General features: G+C 52.3%; 1 protein-coding gene across 1 annotated transcript; it reads right to left on the minus strand.

The window, feature by feature from the left end:
- Window positions 1-928: 928 nt before the first annotated feature.
- KRT5 (keratin 5) lies at window positions 929-6,608 on the minus strand. The gene is made up of 9 exons (XM_040979389.1): window positions 5,734-6,608; window positions 4,953-5,167; window positions 4,113-4,173; window positions 3,902-3,997; window positions 3,621-3,785; window positions 3,169-3,294; window positions 2,677-2,897; window positions 1,984-2,018; window positions 929-1,584 (listed from the first exon to the last, which is right to left on the minus strand). The coding sequence occupies exons 1-9, from the start codon at window positions 6,283-6,285 to the stop codon at window positions 1,286-1,288; spliced, it is 1,770 nt and encodes a 589-aa protein (XP_040835323.1). The 5' UTR covers window positions 6,286-6,608; the 3' UTR covers window positions 929-1,285.
- Between the last annotated feature and the right edge of the window lie 21,165 nt (window positions 6,609-27,773).

The raw sequence follows: 27,773 nt of genomic DNA on the forward strand, positions 1-27,773 counted from the left end.
TGACTTTAAATTGGCTCAGCTCCAGTGATTGCGACCATTTGAGGCTTGAACCAGGGATGCAAGACTTTACTTTCTGTCTTTCCTTCTCTCTGTAAAATTTGTGTTTCTAATAAAAATAAATAATTTTTTTAAGAAGAGAGAAAAGAATGACTGCTTTCTTATAATGGATGACACTAACCTCAAGGCTATGGACATGCTTCTTAAGGCCCCACATCCGCTATTATTGTCATTGCTGGCATATCTTAACAGCAGCTGGCAAATATTGTCCTCTGATCTTCTGTTCAGTCCCTATTTCCATGGAGACCAGACAGCCACAAAGGACCTCCACTGCCCTGCTGCTGAATGAGGTCTTTGCACCTGAAATGCACCTGTCTTCTTCCAGAAGCACATATCCAACCTACGTGGATGAATTCTCGTCCAAAGCCATTCACTTGACACACCCACTCAGGTCATGCCAACACTTCATGGGAAACTCCTCCTACCACCTGGATTCAATTCATGAAACTTGGTAAACCGAGGGCTATTCCATCCCCTGTGACCCTATCAGATCCCACAATATTAGAGGAGGCTCAGTGTCTTAGGTCTTTTGCAATCTGCAGGCGACTCACTCTTCATTTACAATTGTTGCTGAAGTTCTATCTGCAGATCTGCCTGCCTTCAAGGGACCCCTATTTCACAATTCCCCTCAAAATCCAACCACAGTGCAATCTGATGAACCCCACCCCATTAATGTCCCCCAAGACCACTCTTCAGAGGCACTGCCAACTCTTGAGGTCTCTGCACACCCATGGATGGCCCCTCTACATGGCCCTTGGATGGCCCTTTTTCAGGTCCTCCCCAGGCCCTCCACATGTCATACAAGGAGTCCTGTGGGGCTGGCTGAAGACCCAGATGAATCAATTGTGCACAGCAGCTTATATTAGAAAAGCACTTTATTGAACACATTCTGGAGGTGATGGGAGGAGCCAGGACTGGGGACTGGGCTGGAGACTTGGATGTGATGGCAGAAAAACAGGGCAACTTGGGATGCTTGTGGCCTTGAAGATCAGGCTGTAGGAACCTGAAGGCCAAAGTGAAGCAGAATGCAGACCCGTGACAGGGAAGAGAGCAGGGGATCCGGGAGCTGGCCCCTCCTGGATATCCCCAAATGCTGTTCTGAAGGAGGCTGGGCCTATCTAGACTATTCTCCAGGAAAAGAAAACATGACCTGGGTGATTGCCTACAAGAGGCAGCCTCTGGGAGCCAGCAACTGCCAGGGGAGGCTGAGACTGGCAGCTGGATCCCCTTAGCTCTTGAAGCTCCTTCGGGAGGAAGATGTGGTAGACACAAACTTGACACTGGAGCTACTGCCCCCACCGCTGCCGAAGCCCATGCCTCGGCCGCTGCTGGCACTGAAGCCTCCGCCGCCCACACTAAGCCCGCTGCTCAGACCACCCCCACTGCTGCTGGAGTAAAAGCTGCTGCCGCCTCCGCCGCCAAGACCACCACCCAGGCCGCCGCCAAAACCGCTGCCACCGCCAAAACCACTGCCACCGCCAAAACTACTGCCGCCATAGCCAGAGGAGACGCTGTTTGTGACGACAGCTGTAGGAAAGGGAGAGAGAACCGGGTGAGAAGTGTTGGGTACATTGGGTTCCCACACAGCCACCTGGTCAAATCTTGCTGTCGTAGGTCACTGAATGAAATCCAACCCCCACCAAGAGAAACCCAGTGGATACAAGGCGAAGCTTGGGGAGTGGGGCAGGGTCTGACATATGTGGACAACCTCCCCTGTAAGAGCTAAGACGTGAGCCCCTTTACTTTTTGTCTTAGCGGGGGCTATGGCCCCACTAAGTACATTGCCTTAGTGCTCCTGCCTTTAAGTGCATTGAAAACCCATGTTTTAGGATGGGACTTCCTGGTAACTTGAAACAGCCAGACTCCAGCCTGGTGCTAAACATCCCATGTTATCACTATTGTGAATGTGTATTCAAAGTGACTTACAGATGTTGACTGGTCCAACTCCTTCTCCACTCAGTCTGCAAGAAGAAAATGGAAATGAGTTTACAAAAAACTCCTCTCCACAAGCATTAGTCTCTACATGGATGCTGAGAGCCCACGTGGTCAGCTGGGAGTCCATGGGCCTGTCCACCTGCTAACATGAGAACAGAGAACAGAGAGGGACTTCCCAAAAAAGAACTAGACCTAGATCTAGATCCAGAGTGGAGGGTGGGAGGGTCAGAGGAAGGTTATAGTTCCCATTGTCTTCCACTTATTCTCTGGGAAGCATGAATAAGAAGTTGTGGGAAATAGAAATACATATAGGGCAATTTTGGCCTTGAACATAGCACTGGCAGAAAGGCAATGAGTTCTGTCAGAAGGTTGAGGAAGCTGGAATCATCATGAGAAGCTTCCTGGAGGCAAAAGCAATGATGAGTGGGGAGGCCAAGGGAGAGAATGGCATGGACATGGAGGTCAGGAAGAGGAAGTGCAGCACCTGTGTCCAGCTGTTCCACGGCTTGGAGAAGAGGCTGTGCCCAGCCACACTTGGAGGTATGGAACGGGCCAGCAAAAGCAGCTGAGGCCACATGAATGCTGTGCATCTGAATAACACTGGATGGGCACTGTGCCGTTAGCTACAGCCATTGTGTGCATGCTGAATTTAGACTGTAGAGTGGGCTCCTGGGGTCCACGCACCTGCACTCCTCCCCTTCCAGCAGCTTCCTGTAGGTGGCAATCTCCACATCCAGGGCCAACTTGGTGTTCATGAGCTCCTGGTACTCCCGCAGCAGCCTGGCCATGTCCTGCTTGGCCTTCTGCAGGGCCTCCTCCAGCTCAGTTAGCTTGTTCCGAGCATCCTTGAGGGCCAGCTCGCCGCGCTGCTCGGCGTCGGCGATGGCATTCTGCAGGTTGGCGCACTACAGCGGGAAAGGAAGGAAAAGCAAGACATGATGGAAGCTGGGTTCCAGGAGCGTGTGTCTCTTTCTGAGATTCTTCTGAGTTGGGCAAACTCCAGAGAAAATCGAGTCCTGCTAGCCCTGGGGCGGTGGAACACCAGGATGTGGGTATCAGCCCCACACTGCTCATATACACTGTGTGTGAATGAGAAAGTAAAGCCAAGCAGGAGGAGGTAGGTCTCTGGCCCAGCGCTCACCCCCGCTCTTCACCGTTTATTCAATATCACGCTACCTGCTTCTTGACGTTGTCGATCTCAGACCTCAGCCTCTGGATCATGCGGTTCATCTCAGAGATCTCATGCTTGGTGTTGCGCAGGTCGTCCCCGTGCCGGCCTGCCGTCTGCTGCAGCTCCTCGTACTGTGGCCCCCAGAAGAGAGAAGAGGTGTGGTTCCAGTGAAAGAGTGAAAGAAGCACTTTGCTCATATTCATAGGCAGGAGCCACCCAAAGGTGCACGGGAAGTTATTTGGGATTGAGTCTGGATGGCTCATGGTAGAGCTAGGCTGAAGCTATTTGTTCTTGTGCTCCTAGGCTCATTGGTATGAGGTTCAACATGCCAGCTGTCCCCAGGCCTTGATCTCAGAGGCAGTGAAGGCCCCTGCTGGTAGTGGGCACAGCCTGAATTCCCAGACATGCGTCCACGCCTGCTCTCCTTCCATTAGGGGACACCTGCTGGAGTACCCACCTTGGTCTGGTACCAGGACTCAGCTTCAGTCCTACTGCGGTTGGCGATCTCCTCGTACTGGGCCTTGACCTCAGAGATGATGCTATCCAAGTCCAGTGAGCGGTTGTTGTCCATGGAAAGCACCACAGATGTGTCAGAGACGTGGGTCTGCATCTGGGACAGCTCCTACATAGAGATTGTGATACCATGTTAGTAATAGTTTCAATCAATCAATGACGTGAAAGAAAGGGAGAAAAAGACATGATCACCACCAAGGTGAAAAATCTAGGTAAGTTTCTCACCGCATCGAAGAACATCTTCATGAAGTTGATCTCATCCATCAGCGCGTCGACTTTGGCCTCTAGCTCCACCTTGCTCATGTAGGCGGCGTCCACATCCTGGGGAGACATGGGGTGAGATGCCACTGCCTGGACTTCCACCCTGACCCCAAGGATGTTCGGGCCTCTGGCAAGCACAGTTGTGGGCCACAGGTTCTGTCTGACCCCCACTCACCTTCTTCAGCATCACAAACTCATTCTCAGCAGTGGTACGCTTATTGATTTCATCTTCATACCTGGGGGACAAAAGAATCACAATTGTTGATGGCAGAGGGACAGGAAAGGGGTCTTAATGTACAAAATCTCTTTGGAGCCCTACTTTGGCATGAGTAAGGAGGGGCTTTTATTTCCTAGGTAGAGTGGGAGGGGTCTCTGGGGATAAGAGCCCTAGGGCCAGTTCCTCACTCCTGAACCTCAACCCTGTAACTGTCTACCACCTGCCCCATGATAATCTTGCTCATATTATTCAACTGCTTCAAGACTCCTGCAGCAGGAAAGCAGGGTCCTGGCAGCTCCCAACTTCCTCTTGCATGTTTTTCCAGAGCTTTCTTCAACTTCCAGAACTTAAAAAAGAGCCAACAGAACAGTAACATAAAATAAAACAGCTACCCAGTTGCTGGTTCATGAGCCTAAAAAGAAAAATTCCTAGAGCCACTGTGCTAAGCTGTGTCACTAGTTAGTGACACAGCTTGGAAATAAATCTGTCAGGTACTCAGATGGGACTGGGAGGCAGGTGCCAAATGTAAGCACCAGAGGCAAGGATTATGGGAAGGCACGAGGCACCAGGCTAGTGCAAAGGGTGGGGCTTCTCCTGCTGGTGGCTAAGTGCCCTGCAGAGGGGCGGAGCCTGGGCCTAGAACTTCCTAAGCAAGGACCTGGGTTTTGATTTTTTTTTTTTTTAAGCACTGCAAGTGTGTCTGCAAGGGACTTCCCATCCTGGGGGAGACAAAAACAGAAGTCTGTTAGGAAGCCGTCTGGCGACACCACCGGTCGCCATGTCCGTCCCCTTACTCACTTGTTCTTGAAGTCCTCCACCAGGTCCTGCATGTTCCTGAGCTCCGAGTCCAGGCGGCCTCTCTCGCCCAGGATGCTGTCCAGCTGCCTGCGCAGGTTGTTGATGTACTGCTCAAACAGGGGCTCCAGGCTCTGTCTCACGGTCTTGGTGCCCTGCTCTTGCAGCAGCGTCCACTTGGTGTCCAGGACCTTGTTCTGTTGCTCCAGGAAGCGCACCTGCCAGGGGAGGGGATCCAGGATGGAAGCTGGAGACATTTGGATTTCCTGGGACCTGCATGGGTGCCTCCCATCCTCTGCCTCCTGCCCCTGCATCCTCCCTCGGGGCCCTGCTTGGCCTTGAGCATGGGAGGGGGAGCTCCAGGACAAAGGACTCAGCCTTACTCTGTCAGTGAGACTGGGCTGGACACTTATCCATTTATCAACTGGTGCCAGGAATGGCTGGCTTGAGTATGGGTAGTTGCAAAGGCCCTGGGACTGGGGCCCATGAACATGACCTCTTCCTAGGCCATCACCCACGTTACGTAAGATACAGAGTCTAGCTCTCTATTTGACAGTGACCGAGGGGCCCCATGGGGGACTCCTCGATGGGAAGAATAAGACTGTATGCCAAGCTGCCAATCCACAGCTCTAGGTCACGGGAACAACCGGAAATGCACACCTGCCAACTTCAAAGTGATTTGTATAGAGTTTAAAAGAAAAAGCACATGCACACACACAAAAACACTTCTCTCTTGACTGCTGTCTCCGGCAGTTACTAAGGGTGATCCTTAGTGGTTGCTCACCTTGTCGATGAAGGAGGCAAACTTGTTGTTGAGGGTCTTGATCTGCTCACGTTCCTCTGTCCTCACGCGCTGGATGGTGGGGTCGATTTGCAGGTTGAGGGGTGTCAGCAGACTCTGGTTGACGGTGACCTCTTGGATGCCTCCAGGGGGGCACACAGGAAAACCAGCGCCCCCAAAGCCGCCTCCAAAGCCGGCTCCGCCACCGAGCCCAAAGCCGCCACCAGCTCCACCGCCGAAACCAAATCCACTCCCAGCTCCACCTCCGAAGCCATAGCCGCCTCCAGAGCTAGCACCAAACTGGCTCCTGAAGCCACCACCACTGGTGCTGATAGAAATCCTCTTGGAGCCTCCCAAGTTGTAGAGGCTGCGGCTGCCAAAGCCGGCCGCTCCGGCTCCATAAGCCCCGCCGAGGCTGACCCTGCTCCCCCCACCGCCCCTGGACCGCGACACGGAGCTGAAGCTGGTGCGAGAAACAGAAGGGGTGACTGCAGAGGCTGCGCTGAAGGAGCGGCTGCCTCCGCTCCGGAAAGACACACTCGACTGGCGAGACATGACGGCTGGATTCCTGGGGGCGCAAGTGCCAGGTGCTAACGGGTCAGGAGGTGCCGGAGAGGACGGCGCGGGACAGGTTGCTGTGGGTGGCTCTGGTAGCCCAGGGAGCCTCGGCGCCCCCTTTTATCCCCTCTAAACAGGGCTGGGCGGGGAGCTGTCGAAGTGTGAGTGATGCCGTGGGCTGGGCATGCCCAGGGGGCAGCTGTGAGCTCACCCATCACACCTGCACAGGAGGGGGGCGGGGTGCAGACTCCATGCACTGGCAGGTTCTGCTCAAGTAACCTTGCCCGGCAGCACTGATCGCCTGGCAGCCACTCAGCGACAAGGCCCATGGGGGCTGGGGCTGGAATGGAGGTCAGGCCATGGCCAGCATCTCATTGGGACTCTCTGAGACCAAGGGTAGTGTCCACCTACCTAACACAGCACTTGCTGTCCCCCTCATTCCCTTACCCCTGTGTGGGAGCCAAAGCCAGGCCCTACCTGCTGCTGACACACTCCTGTAAGCCTTATTCTTAGATGAGAAGCAGTTGCTAGGATTTCACTGCCAGAGGGAAAAGTGGAGCTGCCTTCCTTTTTGTGTCTTTTGCTTTGGGCGGAGGCATCACCCCAGATCCCCCTTAGACACAGCCACCTGCAAGTTTGCAAGAGAAAGCTTCCCTTCTCCAGGGGCCCAGGTTCCAGGAACAGAATGCGAAAGAAACCCTTAATTTCACTCTGTACCATTCTGCTGCCTCCCATGCCAGGCCTGGCCCTCCTATTCAGCTTCTCCTAACGCTGCATTGTCTCGGTCTGAGTCCTTTTTCCGTGACCTGGGCAGGTCTTGGGGGCAGGGGGCAGGGGGCTGAGCAACTCCAGGGGCCCCATGCAGCCTCTGCCCCCTGTCCCTCTGCTCCTATGCTGCTCCCCTACCCCCACCGCTGTAGCTCCAACAAGCTCTCAGTTATTCCACTAGGCAGGAATGAGTCATCGGAGCTGTTGCTACAGGCTTGAGGCCGCCCCAAACACATACCTGCAGGAGCTTCTAATCTCATCAGGAACATGTCGGGAACCTGCAGGCCTGTCCTAACGGCAACCACGCCAGCACGAGCAGCGGGAACGGCTATGTGCCCTCTAAGCTCCAAGTCCAAGACCGCCTTCAGGCCAAGGAATTGGAAAACAAAATTCTGCGTTTGTGGAATATCCTGGTGGGGGAGAAGGGGGGCTGGACAGAGCAGTATTGTTGGGGTGGGTGTGGGGGAAAGCAGGCAGCTAACGCAACAACCTGCTCATTGCTTTATGGGGAGCCCCCTGGCATGCTCCCATAGAGCTGACAGGGTGGATTGAATATCAGGGAGTGGGAACGGTGTTCTGGTTAGGCCTCCAGAGATGTCTGTGCTTCACCACTCCCCGGCTTTTTGCCTGCACATCTGAGTACAGAGCCGTCACCCACCCCTGCCCCCCAAATAGAGGTTGTTATCTCAGGCAGGCAGGACAATGTTGAGGCCAGAGAAGAGCTGTGTGTCCTCCCCCTCTCACCCTGGCTGGAGCTGGTGGATGTAGGGGTGCACTGAGGATGACTCAAGCCTATGGGTTTAGGGCTGCATTCTCCAGCAAGAAGGATCAGACCAGGCTCAGAATCCTCCAGACAGGACCTGCCATTGACCGCAGGAAGCCAAGAGGGGTAGGAAGATGAGCTCTCAGAGCCATTGTTCACCCTAGGGCTGTGGTGGGAAAGTAGCTGGAAGAGACCGATGGTAAGAGTTGGCCAGCCATGCGGGGCTGGGGTATGGAGGATTTCCTTGCTTCCCCGCTTGCAGCATTTCTGGGACCCCTGAGATGATTTAGTGAGCTCGCATGTTGCTCACTGGGCTGCCTTTCAGAGAGCAGGTGTGAGTGAGGACTTAGAAACATGATGGCATCCCTGGCTCTTGATCCAACAGATCTCAGCTTGACACAAGTGTCTGGGGTGGTCCCTACCTCCACCAAAAGATCACAAACCTGCACCCCTCTTCCTAGACACACACATGACTCCAGGACAATGGGACATCTCTTCTCCTCATTCAGTTGTGTGTGGTGAAGAACGCCTAGGTAGGACAGGGATGCCCCTGACCAGTCAGAGAACAGTTACAACATGCCAAGGTCAGTGCCAGAAGCTGGGAGAGCACTGGGGTGTAATGGCGAGTGGTGTTCTAGTTGGTCTCAGGAGAAAGCAGTGGTCTCCTGCCCCGGCTTTGTGGGAAGCAGGCAGGCCTGGCTCTCATGAAGACACAAGCCTCGGGATGGGTGGATGTCCATCATGGAAACATGCCCCGTGGGGAGCCAGGTACCCAGGCCTGGGTGTGGGAGAGTCCCACCCTGGCCTGAGAATTTCCCTGCGGCAGGAAGAAGGGCAGGACGCTGAGCTGCCTGAGTTTTCTGCCAGGCACCGCCCTGCGGACAGTGACCACAGACTGGTGGGTTGTACCACTCAACTTCCCTGAGTATGGCTTCCCTTCCAGCCCAAGATGAGTGCAGGGCTAAATCATGTCTTGACGGCTGGTTCTGCTGGCTTCTGCAGGGACAAAGACTGCTCTGAGCTCGTTGTTGGATACACACAAGGAGCATAGACCCTGGGAGGTGTTTCTCACCCAGGAAAGCCCCACACGGACACCAGGTAGGGACAAACTCGGGCTCACAGGCAGAGATGAGGCAAACCAAGCCATACAATGCAAGCTTAGCCCTGGGACTCCCCATTCTGAGTTCCCACGCCCCAGTCTGCATGTCTTTTGCAGGAGATACTGTATTTAGTAGAACATAGTTTTGCTTGCGTGATTGGGCCCCCATTGCCCCTAACAATGTTGTCCTATAGCCCAGCCTTGTAAACTGGACATGTCCAACAAACATTCTTGGACTTGAATGGACAGAGGGACGTCTCCCTCTCAGTCCTCCCATCCCCCATCCCGCTGCCAGGTCTTGCCTTGTGGCTGAGTCCCAGGGCCCTGCCCACATGCTCTGTCTCAGATCTGTGACTATAACGCAAGTCTTTGTCTCCTTCTGGCTGGGCACCCTCTGAGGACAGAGGTCCCGACCTGTCATCTCTCAGACTTCCCTCTGTTCCTTTGTCTCTCCCCATGAGTGACCCTGTGCCCTGCCCCATCCCCCATGTTCCCCTGCTGCAGGAGAGAAAGAGAGCTGTGGTATCCATCCCATGTGTGCCCAGCACCCACTTCAGGGAGCCATAGTTGAGGCATGAGTCACTCTGTTCACTGGGCTAGGGGCTGGCAGCTCCATCTGGGAGCTGAGAGCCAGATCTGCAGGAAGGGGAAGGGCAGATGGAGCGATGGGCCCATCCCAGACAGCTCCCCACAAAGCCCTAGCCTCGGGCTGGAAGGGAAGGAGGGACGCTCTGCCTCCACCCAAAGTTAGCAGGAATCTTGCCCCCACCCCAGCTCTGGGTGCCTGCTTTGATCTCAGGAGGGCACAAAAAGGATTTGGGGCACTGACTGCATCCCTCCTCTCTTCAGCTGCCTTGTAATGCTGGGTAACCCCTGGTGTCAAGTAGGGCAACATACCCCTTACTTCTGCAAATAGGCAAGTGTTCAAAAGTCCAGTGCCCTCCCAGCCTTGGCTAAGGGCACCTGCTGCTGTTCTTGTGGCCATGGTAATGGAGCAGACTTGACCGTGGGGACAGAATTGTTCCTTACCCAGAACACCATTCACCATGGTGATGTACCATTGTGGATCACCAGACAGACCTAAAAGCTTAAGCTGCTTGACCATGTGTAGGTCCTAATCCAGTCCGTGAGTCATTCTGCAGTCTCTGCAGCCTCTATCTGTACTCCCTTCCCTCTGAGGCCACAGACTCACAAGAAAAGCGACTGGGCTGGCAGAGGGCTGGTTGGCATACTAGCTGCAACTTTAGTTTGGGGTTTACTCAGGTGAAGTGGGACCAGTGGGGCAAAGGAGCAGGGGCTGTAGGGAGCAGTCGTGCCCCCCTCATTTCCTCCACCCAGTCTTCCAGTTGAGTGCTTATAGAGCTGGAGCTGCACAGCAAAGCAAGCAGCTTCCTTCCAACAGGCCCCTGCAGGTCTCCGGAATGTTCTACCCTCACTTCAAGGTGTTTTGCCAATAGCATACCAAAGCCACTGAAAATCCCACCCCTACTCACCCCCACCCCCTTCTGCCCTGGGGTGGTTGAAACCATGGGGCTGGAAATCAACAAATACTTTAATTAGTCAGAGGGGCTGGAAGGCCAGAGCCTTGTGCAGCCAAAACTCCTGCAATTTCTTCTCTTGCAGACTAGAGAGAGGGTGGTTTTTGGTCTTAGGCAAAACCCCGTGCAAACTAACACTGCAGACTCTACACCTGTGGACCTTGAAGTATGGCCATGCCAAGGTGCCCCCTGGCTGTGTTCTCATCCTTGGCTATGGCTGCAAGCTGCAGACATGTGGAAGTGTGGGCAAGTGTTTTGTGTCCTTGTGGGGAAGAGGCATGGAAGCGAGAGAGACTGCCCCTTGCCTTTGCTCCTGCCACAATAAACTCAAAAAGGCACAAGAAGATGGGGGTGCTGAGTGGAGCTGCCCTTTCTCTGGGAATGTGGGAGGCTCCCAGCTTCCTTGTCCTAGGAGGCTGGGGCAAGACTAGGCACAGGGCAGTTTTCTTTTCATCTGGCTTTCCTTTTGGCATTGGGTGTGGAGGTGAGCCAGTACAAAGCCAGCATAGGGATCATCGGATGGGGACAAAAGGAACTGGACCAGAGCATTGTGGTTCTCAATGGTGCCTCTTGCAGGGTCATTCCCAGGAAGCACTTGGAGTGCACACCATCCCTGGGACACACAGATGCTTGGCTGGCCCCAGCCCCACCACCGCTCTTGTGTCTGCATTCCAGCTGTCTGCTCTTCCACCTTTGACCCTCATCTCTGTCTGTTTGGACAGAGGTTCACTGTCAAGTGTTACCTAAAGAGGCTAATGCTTCTTCCAAGAGAGACGCCATGTTCTGAGCAATGGAGACCAGAGAGATCTAAGTGCTATGGTCGAATCCTGCCTTCACTCATTGTGTGGGCTTTGAGCAGTTGTAGTGGTGTGCCTCGGGAACCAATCACATTCTGGGTGTCCTTCCCAATCTCCTAGGAAAGGCAGAGTGGTCCACACCTGCTGGACCAGAGACAGGGCCGCCATGCCAAGTCTGGGTCTGGGCATCCTAACAGACTTGGTTGCAGAAAACTGCAGTCTCCCCAGTGACACCTCCCATTCATATGATCCCAGAGTCCCCTGCAAGGTGTGGGCAATGGGGAGAGCCAGGATTAGGCCCTGATCTTCCCCCAACACCACCCACTACCCTGAGCTGCCTCTCCTGGGCCTCAGCCAAAGTTCCACTTGTCTCTGCCCCAATGCTGCAGTTTCCATTCCCTTCAGAGTATCACCTGGGTGGATGGAGTTAGACAAGGGCTGTCGTCTATGACGGCATCATTCACTCTGCTATCCACCACTCTCCTGCCCAGAGTCTTGCGAGTCTTGGACGCTGACCCAGATCTTCCCAAAGGAGACTGGCCTCTGACCCAGAGTCAGCACAAAACGGCCTTGACCCCATGCCAGGTCTCCAGATCTTTGCAATCTATGAATATGGACAACAGGTAGGAAGAGATGCAAGTGATGGATGTCATTGGCCACCCAACATTTCTATCTACCACCAACTGATGGTTGGACACAGTGGGGATTCACACCTGCCCCCACTGCCTGCATTCAGAACCCACGGTAGTGAGCACTCTCTCTCTCTCTCTCTCTCTCTCTCTCTTCCCCCAAGGCCCAGTCCCACTAGATAGCCTCTTCAACCTCTCTCAAGTGACGAGGTGTGTGTGGAACCTGCTGCACGGGCTGCCACCCTGACATTCTGCACTTTCCATCATCCCCAAGCAGCTGAAAACACGTGCAGGGCCAGTGCTTTGTAGTCTGATAGAGAGAGCAGCAGCTCATGCAGATAGCATGCATGCCACTCCTACGTGTCAGTCCATGCCAGCCCCATGGCTGCCTGCACTGGGTCTATTCATGCTGCTGCATTAGAGAGCAGGTGCACGAGATGTGGCAAGGATGCCACATCTGCCACCAACCACAAGGGAGACAGTCTGTGTCCTTGAGATGAGATGGAGGAGTGGGAGACCCTGGGAGTCCCCCTTTCTCTCTTCCTAGAATTCAGGCTGCAGTGAATGGGACCCCAGAGCAGGCCTGAAGAGACCTGGAATTGGCCTGTCTCTTGGCCCTGGCTTTGGAGATATCCTTTTGCTGCTCATGTCCCTACAGCGCTGGCACCTCACTGGGAGCAGAGGTCTAGGTGTGTCCTGGGGTAACTCCTTCCCAACAGCCCCAGAGGGTCACCTGAGATCTGGCAGTGGCTTCCTTTCCAGTGCCTGGCTCCACCTTCAGCTGTTGCTTGTACTTCTTTTTGCTTCCAATCCACAACAGCACTCCAGCTGGTCCCACAGGCTGGAGAGGTCATGAACAAGAGGTCAAGAATGGGATGGCCCAGCTTGTGGGTTCTGTGACATTTTTGAGCCACTCATGGGCTAAGTCACCTGGGCCTCTCAGAGAGATTGGCCAGCTCCTTGCATAAGACTAGCCCACTGAGAAAGGAGGATGACCCTGTGTGATGCAGAATCAGCAGCCTCACTGCTTTGGGCAACCCTGGGTCCCCTCCATTTCCTGCAGCCTTTCTATGACACTGGTGCCTATTTTTTAATATAAAGATTTATTTCTTTATTTGAAAGGCAGAGTTAAAGAGAGGGAGAGAAGAAGAGAGAGAGAGAAAGAACTCACATCTGCTGGTTCACTCTCCAAATGTTCCATAGCAACTGGTACTGGGCCAGGGCAAAGCCAGGAGCCAGGCGTTCCAGCTGGATTTTCTACATGGGTGCAAGGGCCCAAGCGTTTGGGTCATCTTCTGCTGCTTTCCCAGGCGCATTAGCAGGGAGCTGAATAGGAAGTGGAGCAGCCAGGACTTGAAGCATCACTCATATGGGATGCTGATATCACAGGCCTCAACTTAACCTGCTGCACCCCAACTCCAGTCCCAGTGGGTGCCTACTGAGTGCCTACCACATACCTGGCACTTCACTCAGACCCCTGCACTGCCGTGGTTCCTGTTCACATGACCTCCAGGCCAGTAGCCCAGTGATTGTCCCTTCTTCCTGGCCTCTGAAGGGAGCATGTCTTACCCCCAACCAGGGAATGTCAAGGTTAGAATTCAAGTCCAGGTCTGGACCCTCCCAGAGTCTGTCCTCACATCCCACATCATGGTGGTATCAAGGGAGGTTTGGGGTACCCAGCACCACCATGACCTTATTGGCAGCACACAGACCCAAAGCCCCTTAGCCCCTTTGGGGAGATGCCTGCCCAATAAAAACTGTGTGCTTTTGCAGTTCATCCTTGGGACAAACCAGCTGTGCCACTCCAAGCCAGGAAGAGACACCAAGGGTGCCCCTTAAACCAAACCCCAGGCCCCCAGGGTCCTGTCTCCTTTGGCAAACACATTCACTGCTTTGAGAAGGTTGTATGGTTGGGCCCGGCAAGGTTCAAATAGCCAGACTCAGAGTCATTTGCTGCTCCAAACACAGAAAACCCTGTTGACTAGTATTGTCTGGAAGGATTGGGCGGAGGTGGGGGGATTGCGGGAGGGCCGAATTCCAGGTCTGGGGCAGGAGGTAGCTACCACCTACATGCCAGACCAGCTGGCCATCATAAAAATTCCCCAAAGAACACGACATCACCAACCAATCCAAGAAAAGCCATGCCCACGGACCAACCAGGGGCTTTGGACATGAGCTCAACATGCACCTCTCAGCCCCAATTTCAATCTATACTAACCCTCACCCCTAACTCCCCTGGGGAATCTGAGGCTTAAGCAATGGCTGCCTGGCTCCTTGCTCTGTGCTTTGCACTCAATGTCTATGTTCCACCCCCAATGTCAGATCGGCTTTCTGTGCATCCGGGGACCAGACCGAGGGTTTGGAGGGATTGTTCTGTAGTGCCCGCCATGAGATAGAGCTGCCCCGCCCCAGGGATCTGTGAGGCCCCACAGTGCTCAGCATTCATCAGGCAGCTTTCCCAGGCAGGGGACACCTTGCCAAAGAGAAACAAAGGCCTCATTCATGATGACCGCCTCCACCCCTGCCTCACCGCCCTGCTTCCCCTATAGGTTGTCTGCCTGCCTTGTGTAGGGAAAAAGCCACCATTGGCTCTCAGGTTGCCCTGAGGGCTCATCCGTCGGTTTCCTCCCCTGCTGGGCCATCCTAGACTGGGCAGCCTGGGTGTCCAGGCAAGGGTGGCACTCTGGAGCTCTTGTCACCTGGAAGTCATGACCCTTGCCGCCTTGGGAGGCAGTCTCCAGCTGTGGACTGAACCAGGCATCCCTGAGGGTTGGGCCCCCTTGCTGGGGCGTCAGCCACGGCCTCCTGCAGGTTGGCACCTTGCCCTCCTCCTCCATGGAGAACAATGATACATTATGAGTTACAATGGACAAGAGCTCAGACCTAACCTGGTTCCATTGTTCAGAGCTGGAAAATGAACTCAGCCTGAGAACCGAGGTTAGCTGCAGTCCCCCAGCACAGCAGGACTCTCTTGCTCACGGTAGGAGCCTGTACTGTGGCACAGTGGGGAAAGCCACTGCCTGAGTCACAGCATCCTTTATACGCACTGGTTCGAGTTCTGGTTGCTCCAGGAAGAGAGCTCCCTATTAGTGTACCTGGGAAAGGCTCAAGTCTTTGGACCCCTACACCCACGTGGGAGACCCTGGTGAAGCTCCTGGCTCTAGGCTTCAGCCAGTCCCAACCCAGGGTGTTGTGGGCATTTGCAGAGTTAATCATGGGTTGGAGGATCTCTCTCTCTTTCTATGTTTTTCCTCTACCTTTCAAATAGATTGTTAAAAAAAAATTAATATGCGGCAGCTCCTAATTGACCTTATTCTCAACTCCTCATTTCCCAGGGCCCCTCCCTCACCATCTCTCCTTGTGCCTGTTGCGAAGGAAATGCTGCATTCAGATTCCTGAAAACTGTGCATATTGCTGTTACAATGCAGGGGGAACTTAAGGCAGCAGACAGAATTAAGGTCACTAGTCAGCTGATTTGTTGCTGTTTAAGATTATTTATTTATTTGAAAGAGTTATGGAGAGAGAAGAGACACACTGCAGATGAATGCAATGGCCAAGGCTGGGCCACAGGCTTGGAAACCAAGAGCCAGGAGCTTCATCTGAGTCTCCCACATGGGATGCAGGGGCCCAAGGACTTGGGCAATCTTCTACTGATGCCCCTGGACAAATTAGCAGGGAAGCTGGACTGGAAGCGGAGCAGCCTGGGACTTGAACCCGAGCCTGCCTGGGATGCTGGTGGTGGGTTTAATGACTCCTCAACGCGGTTCCCTCAGCTGATTTTAAAGTAGGAAGATTATGCTGGATTAACTGAGCAGGCCTGGCCCAGTCTCTTCCATCTGGAAAGCAGCAGCAGCAGAGGAGGTCAGCATGTTGCTGTACAGCGAGAACTTGACCTGCACCTGCCGTTGTCATCCTTGAAGAAGAGCCAAAGGTGTGAATGACTCTCAGAGCTGGGGAGAGTAAGGCGGCAGATTATCCTTGGAGCCCCATGGAAGGAACACAGCCCTGCAACACCCAATTCCAGCTCCAGGGAGACCCATTTCAGTTTCTGATCTCCAAATCCATGACATAAGCAGCTGGTGCCGAGGTCACTCAGGGTGCGATCATTTGTTAGAGCAGCAACAGGACCAGATCCGCTGTCTTTACCCAGGCTGCACACTTAGGTGATGCTTTACCAACTTCAAGGTTTATTGGAGAGGCAGACAGACAGAACTCCTGTGTACCAGCTCACTCCTCCACTGCTCACAGCACTTGCTAGGTACACAATCCGCACCTCCTAAGATCTGCGCTGGTGGGAAGCTGGAGTCAGGAATCACCTGCACATGACTCCAGGCACTCCATGATGAACATCTTAGCAGGTTACCTTCAATGGGAGCTTGGGTCTGTTCCACCCGGAGTCCTGCCTCTTAAGCAGGCCCAGGTTTCTTTGTGAAAAGCACCCCGCATCCCAGAGCCCTATTTTGCTGTTCAAATGATTGACTTCTGTTGCTGTTCTGGTCCACTCTGGATTCCACCCCCAGCAGCTGCTGCTGGGGAAGCCGGAAGCAGGAGGAGCAGAATTCAGTTAGGAGTGCATATGTCTTGGTGTTTGTTGGCTTGGGAGACCAGGGCACACTTTCCCAAGTGGCTCATTCCTTGAGGGGGAAGGTGGTGGACACAACCCACCCTTTCTTCCCACCCACCCCCAGAGCTCTCAGCCCCAAAGGAATGGGCCCCACACCTCTTTGCAAGGCATCTCTGTAGCATTCCTGACTGGTGGAAAACAGAAAGCACCCTTAAACTTAGATGTGACAGATTCCCTCCCCTTTTGGATTCATTCATCTTGTGATGACCTCAGCTGGAGCATAGGTTGCAGACAGTCCCTGACCTGGAAATAAATAGCTTTGGGCGTCTTGAGAACTCTGCCCTCTACCTCACCCTACTCCCCCAGGAGGGTTCCCATGGCCTGTTCCCTTTCCACACTCCAACAGGAAGGGTTGTAGGGTAAGAATCTGCTGGGGTTTGCTCACAACTGAAGGACAACCTCACACAAAGGCAGAAGGTCCTAGGTCCAGGTGGCGAGACGTTGGGCTTTCTACAAGGGGTCCCTGTCACCAAACTGGAGTCCTCTTGTTCATGAACTGGGCAGGCTGCCCAAGGTTTCAACTTCGTCCATTGCCTGCCTAAGTCCCAATCAAGACTTGACCTTGACCCGAGGCCGGCAGCAGGCTGCTGGTATGCTCACCCATCAAGTTCAGCCAGTGGAAAATCCTTGAGGCTCTACAGCACCCACAAATGTCTGGGGCCACAGGAACAAGTACCTGCTGTCTGGCTTCAGAGAGCCTCCCTTCCCTGGGTGAGTGGCTCCCTGCAGGAAATGGACACAAAGCCCTCTTGTGCCCATACCCTAGCCTGCACAGCCAGGTTGTGTCTCTGTCCCAGCTCCCCTGCCTAAGAGTTCCACCACGCCAGGTATCAAGGAGGGCACGTTCCCCTGCCTGCATGGGTGCAGCCTGGATGCCTCATTGTGAGCTGGATTGCCTCCCTCTTACCTGCTCATCCTCAGCTGTGTGGAAGAGGATGCTCATCTCCTTCCCTGTGACAAGTGTTTCTGTATTGAGAGCTATTTCTCAAGTCTCCCTTGTGCAGCTCCAAGTGTCATGAGCAGAAACTTATTTGAGTGTTGTTTTCCTCCCCTTATATTGGGTCCACGTGTTTCTCTAGAACATTCTTTAGAATTTTCCAGAAGTATTCTCTAGAACAGTCTAGGAATTTCTCAAGAATACGCAAAAATGTATTGAAGTGTGGTTTTCCTATCACTCATGAAAATCACATCACGATCACGAAACGAGCCTGAACACAGGGTCTTCATGAGCTGTGTGCCCACAGTGGAAGTCCGCTCTGCCCTCCGCTTTCCTCTGCACTCCCTCAACCTCCTTTCCAGCATACCAAGAAGAATGTTGGGGGACTGGAGTGGCCCCTCCCTGTGTCTCCTGGCCTCTGGCTTCATTCTCCAGATTTTAAGGCACCATCCTTTCTCTGGGCGAACCTCAGGCTATCCTCCCAGCAAACAAGAAGACCACATTGGACAGCAATTAGAGGAGAGCTGGAGTAAGGGTCCATCCTGGGTTTAGCTGCACCCCTGGATGGTCAGGTGCATCTGACACCCCACACCAGGGAGGTGCTGGATGAATCTCTGGAATTATAACACTGAGTGTCTGGAAAGCACAAATGAGCACAACAGGAAGCAAAATGACAGTGCTTGGAAGGTGAGAAGTGAATGGATACAACAAACAGTAGCTTCTGACCAGGTGGCCAGGGAAGTTGTGTGCTGGGGAAGAAGGCGTAGGGGGGGTGGATGCCAAGAGCCTATCTGCCTGAGCTCTGGCAGCACCAAGGGGTGTGTATATGGGGGCAAGAGGAGTTCTCTCCAGGCATTCATCATTCGTCTCCCAAACCCCACCTATCCGTGGTGGATTCTGGCAGTTCCTGCCCAGCGTACCTGCTGGCTCCAGGCTCACCTGTCCCCTCACACCACACGGGGCCCCGACTTCTCTGCAAACCCAGATTTTGTGTGTGTATCTGCAGGTGCAAGATGTGAAACGTCATGCTGGGAAGCAAAAGTTAGGCTTCCTTCTACCCTCTCTCACCGGCTTTGCCCCATGGTGGGACAAAAGTATGGCCGCCACTTCCGGCTGCTGACCCTGGTGGGTATCACAGACTCTGGGTTCCATTCCCTATGTGTACCCAGTGGATGTGCCAATAGGTTTCAGATGAACACCTGATTAGGAAATTTGTTCTTGGACCCAGCGCAGAAGTCTATTCACTGGATCTTCGCTTTGCATGTGCTGGAATCCCATGTGGGCACCAATCTATGTCACAGCTGCTCCACTTCCCATCCTGCTCTCTGCTTGTGGCCTGGAAAGACAGTAAAGAACGCTTTGCGACCCTGCACCTATGTGAGAGACCTGGAAAAGGCTCAAGGCTCCAGGCTCCTGGTTTCAGATCAGCTCAGTTCCAGCCATTGCAGCCACTCAGAGGGTAGACCAGCTGACAGAGGAGCTTTCTGTCTCTCCTAAATCTGCCTTTCCAATAAAGATGGATAAATCTTGAAAAAGAAAAGAGAAAGAAGAAGTAAGTTTGTTCTCAGTGTCTGGCTGGTGATCTGCCTCCACTTCTCCAGTCTGTCTCTGCCTTTGTTTCCATTCCCATCCCCCTGGCAGGTTCCACAATTCTTGCTCCTTCTGCATTGTTTTACCAATGACACCCAGAGGTCAGCTGATATAAACATTTATTTATTTTTGTTATAAAGGTAGATTGATAGGGAGATGGAAAGACAGACACAAAAATCCCCCATCTGCTGGTTCACTTTCCAAATGGCTACAATGGCTGAAGCCAAGCCTATCCAAAGGCAAGATCCAGGAGCTTCTTCTGGGTCTCTCACGTGGGTACAGGGACCCAAAGACTTGGATCATCATCTGTTGCTTTTCCAAGCCATAAGTGGAGAGCTGGATGGGAAGTGGAACAGTTGCGACACAAACTGACGCTTTATGGGATGCTGATGCCGAGCCACCACTCCAGCTCCCTGATCCAGCTCTCTGATGCTTCTTCAGCTTGTATCTGATGTGTGAGTCCTGCATCCATAGCACACTCAGATCTTGTAAAGAGGGATCCTGGGCTCGGCTCTCTTTCAGTCTCACCTTCTCTCTCTCTTTTACACTTTTGCCTGTCAAATAAATAAATAAATAAATAAACCTTTAATTTAAAAAATACCAAAGTCCTGCCCTGGACCCTCTTAGCTATCCTTTCCCACACAACAAGGAGTGTGTAGGACCTCAGGAATATGCTCTTTGTTACCACATATGCCCTCCCTTCTAAACTAGCTCCAGTAATGATGAGAATTCCCTCCATGTCAGTCTCCCACTCTTGTCCAGGTCTGTGTAGACTCCTGGCCCAGGCCCTACCTCCAGACAGCAGGTGGCCTTACTAGCAGGCTTGCCTGTGGGCAGCCTGTGTGTGCTGGAGTTGGAGCTTTGATGAATAGGCTGGGCCAAAGCCAAGGGCGTGAAGACAGAAGGGGCAGGTGAGAGGTGGGCTGCAGGCTGACAGCTGGGAGCTCCTTTCATGCACATACAGTCAGAGCTGGACCCTAGAACAACTCTGCAAATGACTGCCCTGGAACTCAACCTCCCAGATCATGTGCAGGGTTCCAGTACCATCTCATGCATGGTTTTTCTTTGATGTGAATTTTCCACAAACTTTTTGAGGACCTCATTACCACTGCCTGCTGCAGCATGGCCAGGGTTGGAGAAGGGGCGATGTGCAACTGATAAAAATAAGAAATGAGATAGACACAAGATAAAGACTATGAAGCAGATGGACAGTGGGAAGCCCGTTTTTCTGAGAAACGAAGTTTACCTAGAAGACTCGCTGTCTCAGTCTTTTATTGAACTGCTTGGGGAGTCAAATGACAGGATTTGGTGTGGCACAAACATTGATAGCCACATCCCATATTGATGTTAATGAGCCAATATTTGATTATCAGAAAGCAACAGTGTGACCCACGTGCAGAAGTCGGTATGTGACTGTCTCAAGGATATCCTAAAGCACATAGTCCTGTGGCCTAGGACCATTGCCCAACTGCAAACTGTTGCCCACAGGCCTCGACCTTGGTCTTAGACTTTTGCCCACTCCCAGACTATTTCCTGAGGAGTTTGACCTTGATCTCCAGCACCAGCAGTCTGTGAATCCAAGATTCCAGACATGGTCCATCCTGCTCTTCTTGATCAAGTCTTGCTGTAATTATTATTATTAATTACAAACTACAGACAGCACTGATGTATGCATGGATTTCAGAAAATGCTTGCACTAAAGTGAACTTAACTGTTCATTTCATTTTTCAAAAACATTTTTGACTCAGATGTAGTCCCATGGGCTTGATTCCTCTACCCGTGACCTTGGACCCTTGGACAGGTTATTTAGCCTCTGGAAGCCTCAAGTTCCCCCTCTGTAAATGGACATCCTGGCCTGTAGATGGCCAGATGAACTCCAAGGTCATTTCCATTCCCTAAAAATGCCCTTTTACTCCTCTCTCTTCACACTGCAGTCACACTGAGCTTCTCCTCTCCTTCCTCTACTCCCCAGAACATCCTTCATATTCCTTCCCTTGGTCTTCATTGTTCCTTGTCTGCCCCTTCACCCCTGGAGAAGCCACTTTCCAAATCCCAGCTCAAATGCTGCTTGGTCCAGAATGCCAGTCCTGTCACTCATGGCACAGGGAGGGCTCTTGGGCTGGAAGGGACACCGACAATGCCCAGCCCAGTCCATGCTGATTGTGCAATGGAATGGGAAGCTGGGGGCTAATGGAAGCCATGACTTAGGGCTGCAGCCCTGCACATAAACACAGTTTAACCTTGCACACATTGCTTCTGCAGACATCTGGGACTTTCCCAGGGCCCCAGGCCTCTGAGGGTTAGAATTACACTGTATTCAACCTATCTGTCCCTGCCCAGCCCAACACCTCCACCAAAGGGGCCCAGTTCAGTCTCCCACGTCCAGCTGCAAACAGACCTTCATTTTCACTCCAGGCCCCAAACCATGTGTGCCATCTGAAGACCTCCCTGTGTGCTCCTCCCTGACATCTGATGAGGTGGAAAGCTCAGTGGCCTGCCAGACCCAATTGATCCCTTGCCAAGCGTTCTGTGAGTCGGTTAGTAAATACAGTTACAAAGGAAGCTATAGATCATTACAGTCCAATACAAAGGGAACAAACTCCTGAAACACCTCGCTGTGTGATTTTACCATTTGCCAAGTTCCCGAGGCCACATCCATCTCCACATCCGTGGCGTGGAAACGGTCTGTGAGGTGTGCCGTGCCACATCACTTTCCCATGCTGTCATCAGGAGCACCTGCTGCTGGTTTGAAATTGCCACCGTGGGAGTGTCCGCAGCAAGGGAATCAGCAGAGGTTTCAAAGCGGAGCTTGTGTCCTTCTCACGGTCAGCTAGAGCTTAAACTCACACACAGTCGCCTCTAGCCAGTATGGCTAACTCAGCACTTACAACATAGCCAGTCTCAATGTAGGTGTTGGACATGTGAAGACTCACAGTGGATTTTGAAGATTCAGTACGGAAAAAAGAAGGTAAAGCACATCATTAAAAGTAATGAGATATTGAAATGACAACACTTTTCGATGTTGGCTCAGGTTGAGTGCATTATTAATAAATTGATGTCACCTATTCTTTTTAATGTGACTCTTGGAAATTTTACAATAATATACTTGTGGCTTGCATTGGGTTTCAATTCGAGAGCTCTGGTCTAAATTAAATTAACTGCAGTGGAGAAATTGTCAATAATGTAGAGTAAGCCTGAAAAAAAAATTGTTGGATCTATTCCTGGGTCATTGTGTACAGACAAAAAAAATACCCTTCAAAAATCCACAGCCTCTCAGTACCCCCAAACTGCACATTCAGCAAAAGAGTCACTCACATGGTAGAAGAGGCAATGAAGTTTTTCTGAATTGATCTTCATCACTTCGTTTTCGTCTCAATTGCTGAGATGAAAATACAAGCCAGCATGTTCATGGAAGTTGCATGCTTCTGTGGTTGCAACCAAAGGCCATCTGCAGATCTAAGTTTGGCAAGGGGCAATGTTGTGGCACAACAGGCTAAGCCCATATATCCGAGTAAAGGTTTGAGTCCGAGTTGATCCGCTTCTAATCCAGCTCCCTGCTCATGTCACTGAGGAGGCAGTGGAAAATGGCCCAAATGCTTGGGCCCTGCCATCCACATCAGAGTCCCAGTATTCCTGGCTCCTAGCTCCAATCTGACTTGTTATCCTATTGTGGCCACTCAAGGGCATGAACCAATCTCTCTCTCTCTCTTTTTCTCTCTCCTTTTCAAATATATATATATATTTTTAAGTGGGGAAGTATGGCAAGAAATACTTTGTGAGAATTATTTTATCGTGTCTTAATAATAGAATATTTTAGATTTGTTATTTGTTAACTCATGGGCTCCCTATCCCATGTAGTCATAAAACCTAAATTAAGTAAGGCACATGAATCAGGATACCTGTCTATGAATATAGACACACTCCTCTACCTCAGGGCCATGGATCCATGTATCAGAACCCAGACAGACCATGTGTTGAAATGCACTGAGCTCACCTGACCCACCCAGCACCCTGGCCCCACAGCACACCAGGGACCTGTTGGCTGCCAGGTTTACTGGGAATTCCTGCCACCCAGCATCCCAGCACATCATAGCACAGCCTCCTGAGAAAGGACAAAACTCAAAGGTCAAAGCCCAGTTTTACCCAAACACTCGTTATTTTCCCACTGTCCTGAGGTGGCAGCTTAGCTGTGGCTCACCCTCCTGCCACCTCTCTGCTTTTGTGGCACCAGGGGACAGTGCTCCCCATTCCCCACCTTCCAGTTCTGCAGGAACTCAGAGGTGGGGACCAGCTTCCATCCCTACCACCATTGTTTTCCTGGTCTACTTCCCTCTTGCCTGCCCTGTGCTCCCAGCCAAGTTTCCAGGCACCCACCCTACCCTGAACAGCCAATTACGGAGCCACAGAGCTCTAGTTCCTTGAGCTTGCACTTGGCCCCAACCTTGCCTGCCTGCTCCTGTTTTTGGGTAACAGCTGCTGGCACAGCTGGCCCTTGGAGATACTTGGTGGCCACTCAGCTGCTGACCTGCCTGCCAGCCCTTCTCAGCCCCCAGGGAGATAGAGGGCAACTGGTTGAACCAAGAGCAGGACAGTCTGTGCCAAAGAACAGTGTCCAGTGCACTGGGGCCCAGCTTTGTGGGGGTGCCTTGGAGTTACCACCATTATGAACAGCTTGCTCTAGGCCTGCCCTGGACACTGAATAGGAAATTAAAAACAAACAAACAAAAATACACCACTCAGGCCACATCCCCCAAGGATCCACTGAACAATACCGCTGAGAGGTGGTGGGGGGACATGGTGTTATGGCACTTGCAGTTAAAATTAGCAGTTCTGGGATAGGTATATAGTGTGCTAATCCTCTACCCTGTGGTGCTGGCATACCATAAAGGCAACTGTTCATGTCCCGGCTGCTCTACTTGCCATCCAGTTTCCTGCTTATGGCCTGGGAAAGCAGCAGAGGATGGCCAAAGTGCTAGGGACCCTGCACCCACATGGGAGACCCAGAAGAAACTCCTGGTTCTTATCTTTGGATTGGCCCAGCTCTGGCTATTGTGGTCATTTGGGGAGTGAGCCAGCAAATAGAAGATTCTCTCTGTCTCTCTTCTCACTGTAAAAATCTACCTTTCCAGGCCTGGTGCGGTAACCTAGTGGCTAAAGTCCTCGCCTTGCATGCCCTAGGATCCCATTTGGCCACCAGTACTATTCTAGGCAGCCCTGCTTCCCATTCAGCTCTCTGCTTGTGGCTTGGGAAAACAGTCGAGGATGGCCCAAAGCCTTGGGATCCTGTATCCCCATGGAAGACCGGGAGGAGGCTCCTGGCTTCAGATCAGCACAGCTCCAGCCATTGCAGTCACATGGGGAGTGAATCAGCAGACAGAAGATCTTCCTCTCTGTCTCTCTCCTCCATTCTGTATATCTAAATTTCCAATAAAAATAAAAATAAATCTTTTTTAAAAAATATGCCTTACCAGTAAATAAGTAAATGCATCTAAAAAAAGAATTAACAGTGCCAGTGGAGAGGAAATTGCTGACTCAGCAGGGTCCACACAGGGCATGTGCCGAAGTGCAGAAATAAGCCCTGGGCTCTGAGTCTTAGAGCCACAGACTGAAATACAGCCGTGTTACCAGGAAAGGAGACGAACACCCTGTCTGCAGGGCCTGGCCAACTGTTTGAAATTACTCACCATTCCTGGAGAACTCCCGGTGCACAGCGTGGCCGTGATATATGATTATCCCATTTGACATTTACTGGGCTCTTCTCAGGGCCTGACGGTTTATATATCCCAACCACAACAGTGTGTGGAGGGAACCCTCATCACCCCTGTCATTGTTCTTTACACTGTTAGTGTGTATCATCCTGGTTTTCACAGAAGAGGGAGCAGGTTCAGGAAGCTGAGTGAACCTGTTGGAGCTCATAGCCCCCTGCCGAGCCCAGCCCTCTTCTCACCCTCACTGCTGTGGCTCACGTGGTTTTCTCATGCCTTCTCTCGCTGAACCCTGTGGGTGGTTTTCTAAATGTCCTGCAGTTGACAGTAGCGGACCCTGAGCATCAAAAGGTGTGGGATAACTGTCCAGCAGGATCTGTGCCTGGGGCTTCCTTGGCTGGTCTGGAGCGATTGACAAAATCAAGGGCAAAGTGGTAAGTTTTTCATCCTGGTAACTTTATTTCATCTAAAGAACCAAACTTCTTTTGATTTTTAAAATTTTGTTTGAAAGGCAGAGAGCCCAGAAGGAGAAAGAGAGACAGAGACCTTCTGCCCACTGGTCCAGTCCTCAGATGCCAGTGACAGCAGAGACTGGGCAGGCTGATAGCAACAGTGGGGCTCCCACATGGGCGGCAGGGACCCCCTGACTTTGAGTCATCACCTGGTACCTCCCAGGGTGCACATGAACGAAGAAGCTGAGACCAGGAGCAGAACTCGGGCCTTGAACTCAGGCACACCAAGATGGGGTGTTCCCCTGTGCCGAATGCCTGCACCAGTACGGTCTGGTCTTATTCTGGGAGTGTTTGTTTCCTCCTGCTATGAAGTTGTCCTTTTCTGCTAGAGAATGATGAAGGCTGGAGGTGGCAAGAATCCCTTTCGTGTGACATGAAGGACTACCCTTGTTGGTGTTAGAATCCATGGCTAACACGCCGCTGGGTCCCCGGTTAAGGGGTGTGCTCCTGTCCTGGCATGCCTTCTTCCCTGCTCCCTGACTGGACATTAGCTTGTGTGCTCCTATGCCACTCAGAGATCCTGAAAGACATTCCAAAGAATGGTGGTCCTGCTGCCTTCCACGGAGAGCTACGAAAACACTCTCCATAAGCTCTGCCCATCTAGGGAGCCCGGGCCAGGCTGGACTTGCCTACCCAGGCCATGCTGTCTATCCGGCTACAGAAGCTACAGTATCCTGCCCCTCCCTAACCCCCACACACTAACCTTCTTTTTCAGACCTGCCTCATCCTGCAATGGGGCTGCTTGCCATGCCACTCCCTTTGCCAGCTCGAAAGAGAAAAATTGAGCCAGAATCTCTCTGCCACCACCCTGTTCCACCCACCCCAGCGCTGTCTGGTAGTATGAGCTATCCACTGTCTGCTCATTGCACGGTTTCCGTGGCATCCAGGAGCCCCCCACCTTCCTTTTGTTTGGCTGGTTTCCATAAAAGTCCATAATTATGCTGGTTTCCTGCTGCTTATAGGTGGGGATGCTCCAGATCCCCCTGCAACCCTGAAACGCCCATCCTACGGCCTCTCCTTCACTTCCTATCATTGTCTCTCTCCTTGTTCTCTCCCTCCTAGTTGCACCAGCAAGGGACCATGCTGGCCTTCCCAACTAGAATGGAGAAGGACAAGCAACAGCAAATACAGAAACTTGCACTTGAGTAGAGCATTGCTCCTCAGACTGGTGTCTTGAGAAGTCCGTGGCTGCATGCAGGCCCCTTTGTGAATTGCACCCCACCCTGCCTGACTCCAGGGTCAGGTTACAGGGGCCCTTGAGAACACCCTGAACTGGAAAGACCCAAGCCAAGGGAACTGGTTGAGAGGTAATGCTCATGGATGGGCAGTGGGGTGGAATGCAATGGGGTCTAGGTTCCTGTGTGGCTGGGGTGGAGGATGGGTGGGTACTGGGGGATGCTTACCAAGTCATTGGCCCCACACTGAGTCTGCAGAAAAGGTAGTGCCTGGTTGGGGGAGCCTACCTGCCAGTAGGGCCAGTTCCTTCCAACTCTCCCAGTCCTTCCTGCTCCACCCCCCTGAAGTTCAAGATGAACTACGTGAACCAATCTGCACCAGCGCCTCCCTCCACAAGTGAAGTAAGCCACACTGTGGTTTGTGGTCACTAACATACAGAGAACGACAACAGAAAAGTATAATGTGTATGAGAAAATTTGAAAAAATAATTAGCTAATAATGTTTTATATCAGTATGCAGCATTTGTCTAACTACAGGGAGCCTAATAAAGTACAGGGCATGCTTTGACTCCTTACGTGTCTGTTGGCCCAGAATGAGCCAACATCAGTAAGAAATGTGTCCTTTGCGATGGAAAACACATTAGTGTTGCTGGAAATATATGAAAAAATACAGATTTTTTTATTTTTAATTTTTTATTTAATGTGAAAGAGTTTCAGACAGAAGGAGTCAGAGACAGAGAAACAGCTCTGGTTTAGCCCCCAGATGGTTGCAACAGCCAAAACTGACACCAGACTCCGGCTCACAGAATGTACCAGACGTTCTGAAAGTAATGGGAAGAGTTGCAGGGTGGCAGCAGCGATGGGTGGGTAGTGACACCTGTTCCCCAGCCACCATGGCATGATCACACATGAACGCAGGCTGGGCAGAGACAGACCTCACCGAATCCCGGCTCTGCTGTTGGAGTCATGGCCTCCAGCCCCAGGTGTTGGCTCAGGTGCCGTGCCTGGCCTCCAGCACCTGGGCCGTGAGAGCTGCTCCATGAGCCTCCTGTTCCATGCCCAGTCTGCTATACCCGTCCACATTACCCACAGGTTGGGAGGAGCAGATGGGGTCAGACAGCACTGCCAAGGCCAGCCTCCTGTCCAGACCTGTGAGCTGCAGCCAGAGCCCTGCACCCACTCTCCAGGGCATAAAGTTCCTCCTACTGTCCCACTTCAGTGCTTACTGCTGCACAGAGGAGCAGAGACCACAGGCCTGTGTGGGACCTTCACTGGGGAAATGGCAATGTCTGTGCTGAGTGCTAGAAGTACACACTTACACAGCTGCACACGCTCACGTGATCACATA

The sequence above is a fragment of the Ochotona curzoniae genome, unplaced genomic scaffold (assembly GCF_017591425.1).
Source record: "Ochotona curzoniae isolate NIBS_2020 unplaced genomic scaffold, NIBS_Ocur_1.0 contig_1014, whole genome shotgun sequence".
Taxonomy (NCBI): Eukaryota; Metazoa; Chordata; class Mammalia; order Lagomorpha; family Ochotonidae; genus Ochotona; species Ochotona curzoniae.

What these genes read in the sequence shown, in the direction of transcription:
- KRT5 (XM_040979389.1), bottom strand. Translation starts at nt 6,285, where the DNA reads ATGTCTCGCCAGTCGAGTGTGTCTTTCCGGAGCGGAGGCAGCCGCTCC. An exon ending in TTGCCTCCTTCATCGACAAG is followed by an intron (nt 5,168 to 5,733) that starts GTGAGCAACCAC and finishes CTCCCCTGGCAG; the next exon opens with GTGCGCTTCCTGGAGCAACA. An exon ending in GTGGAGGACTTCAAGAACAA is followed by an intron (nt 4,174 to 4,952) that starts GTGAGTAAGGGG and finishes TTTGTCCCCCAG; the next exon opens with GTATGAAGATGAAATCAATA.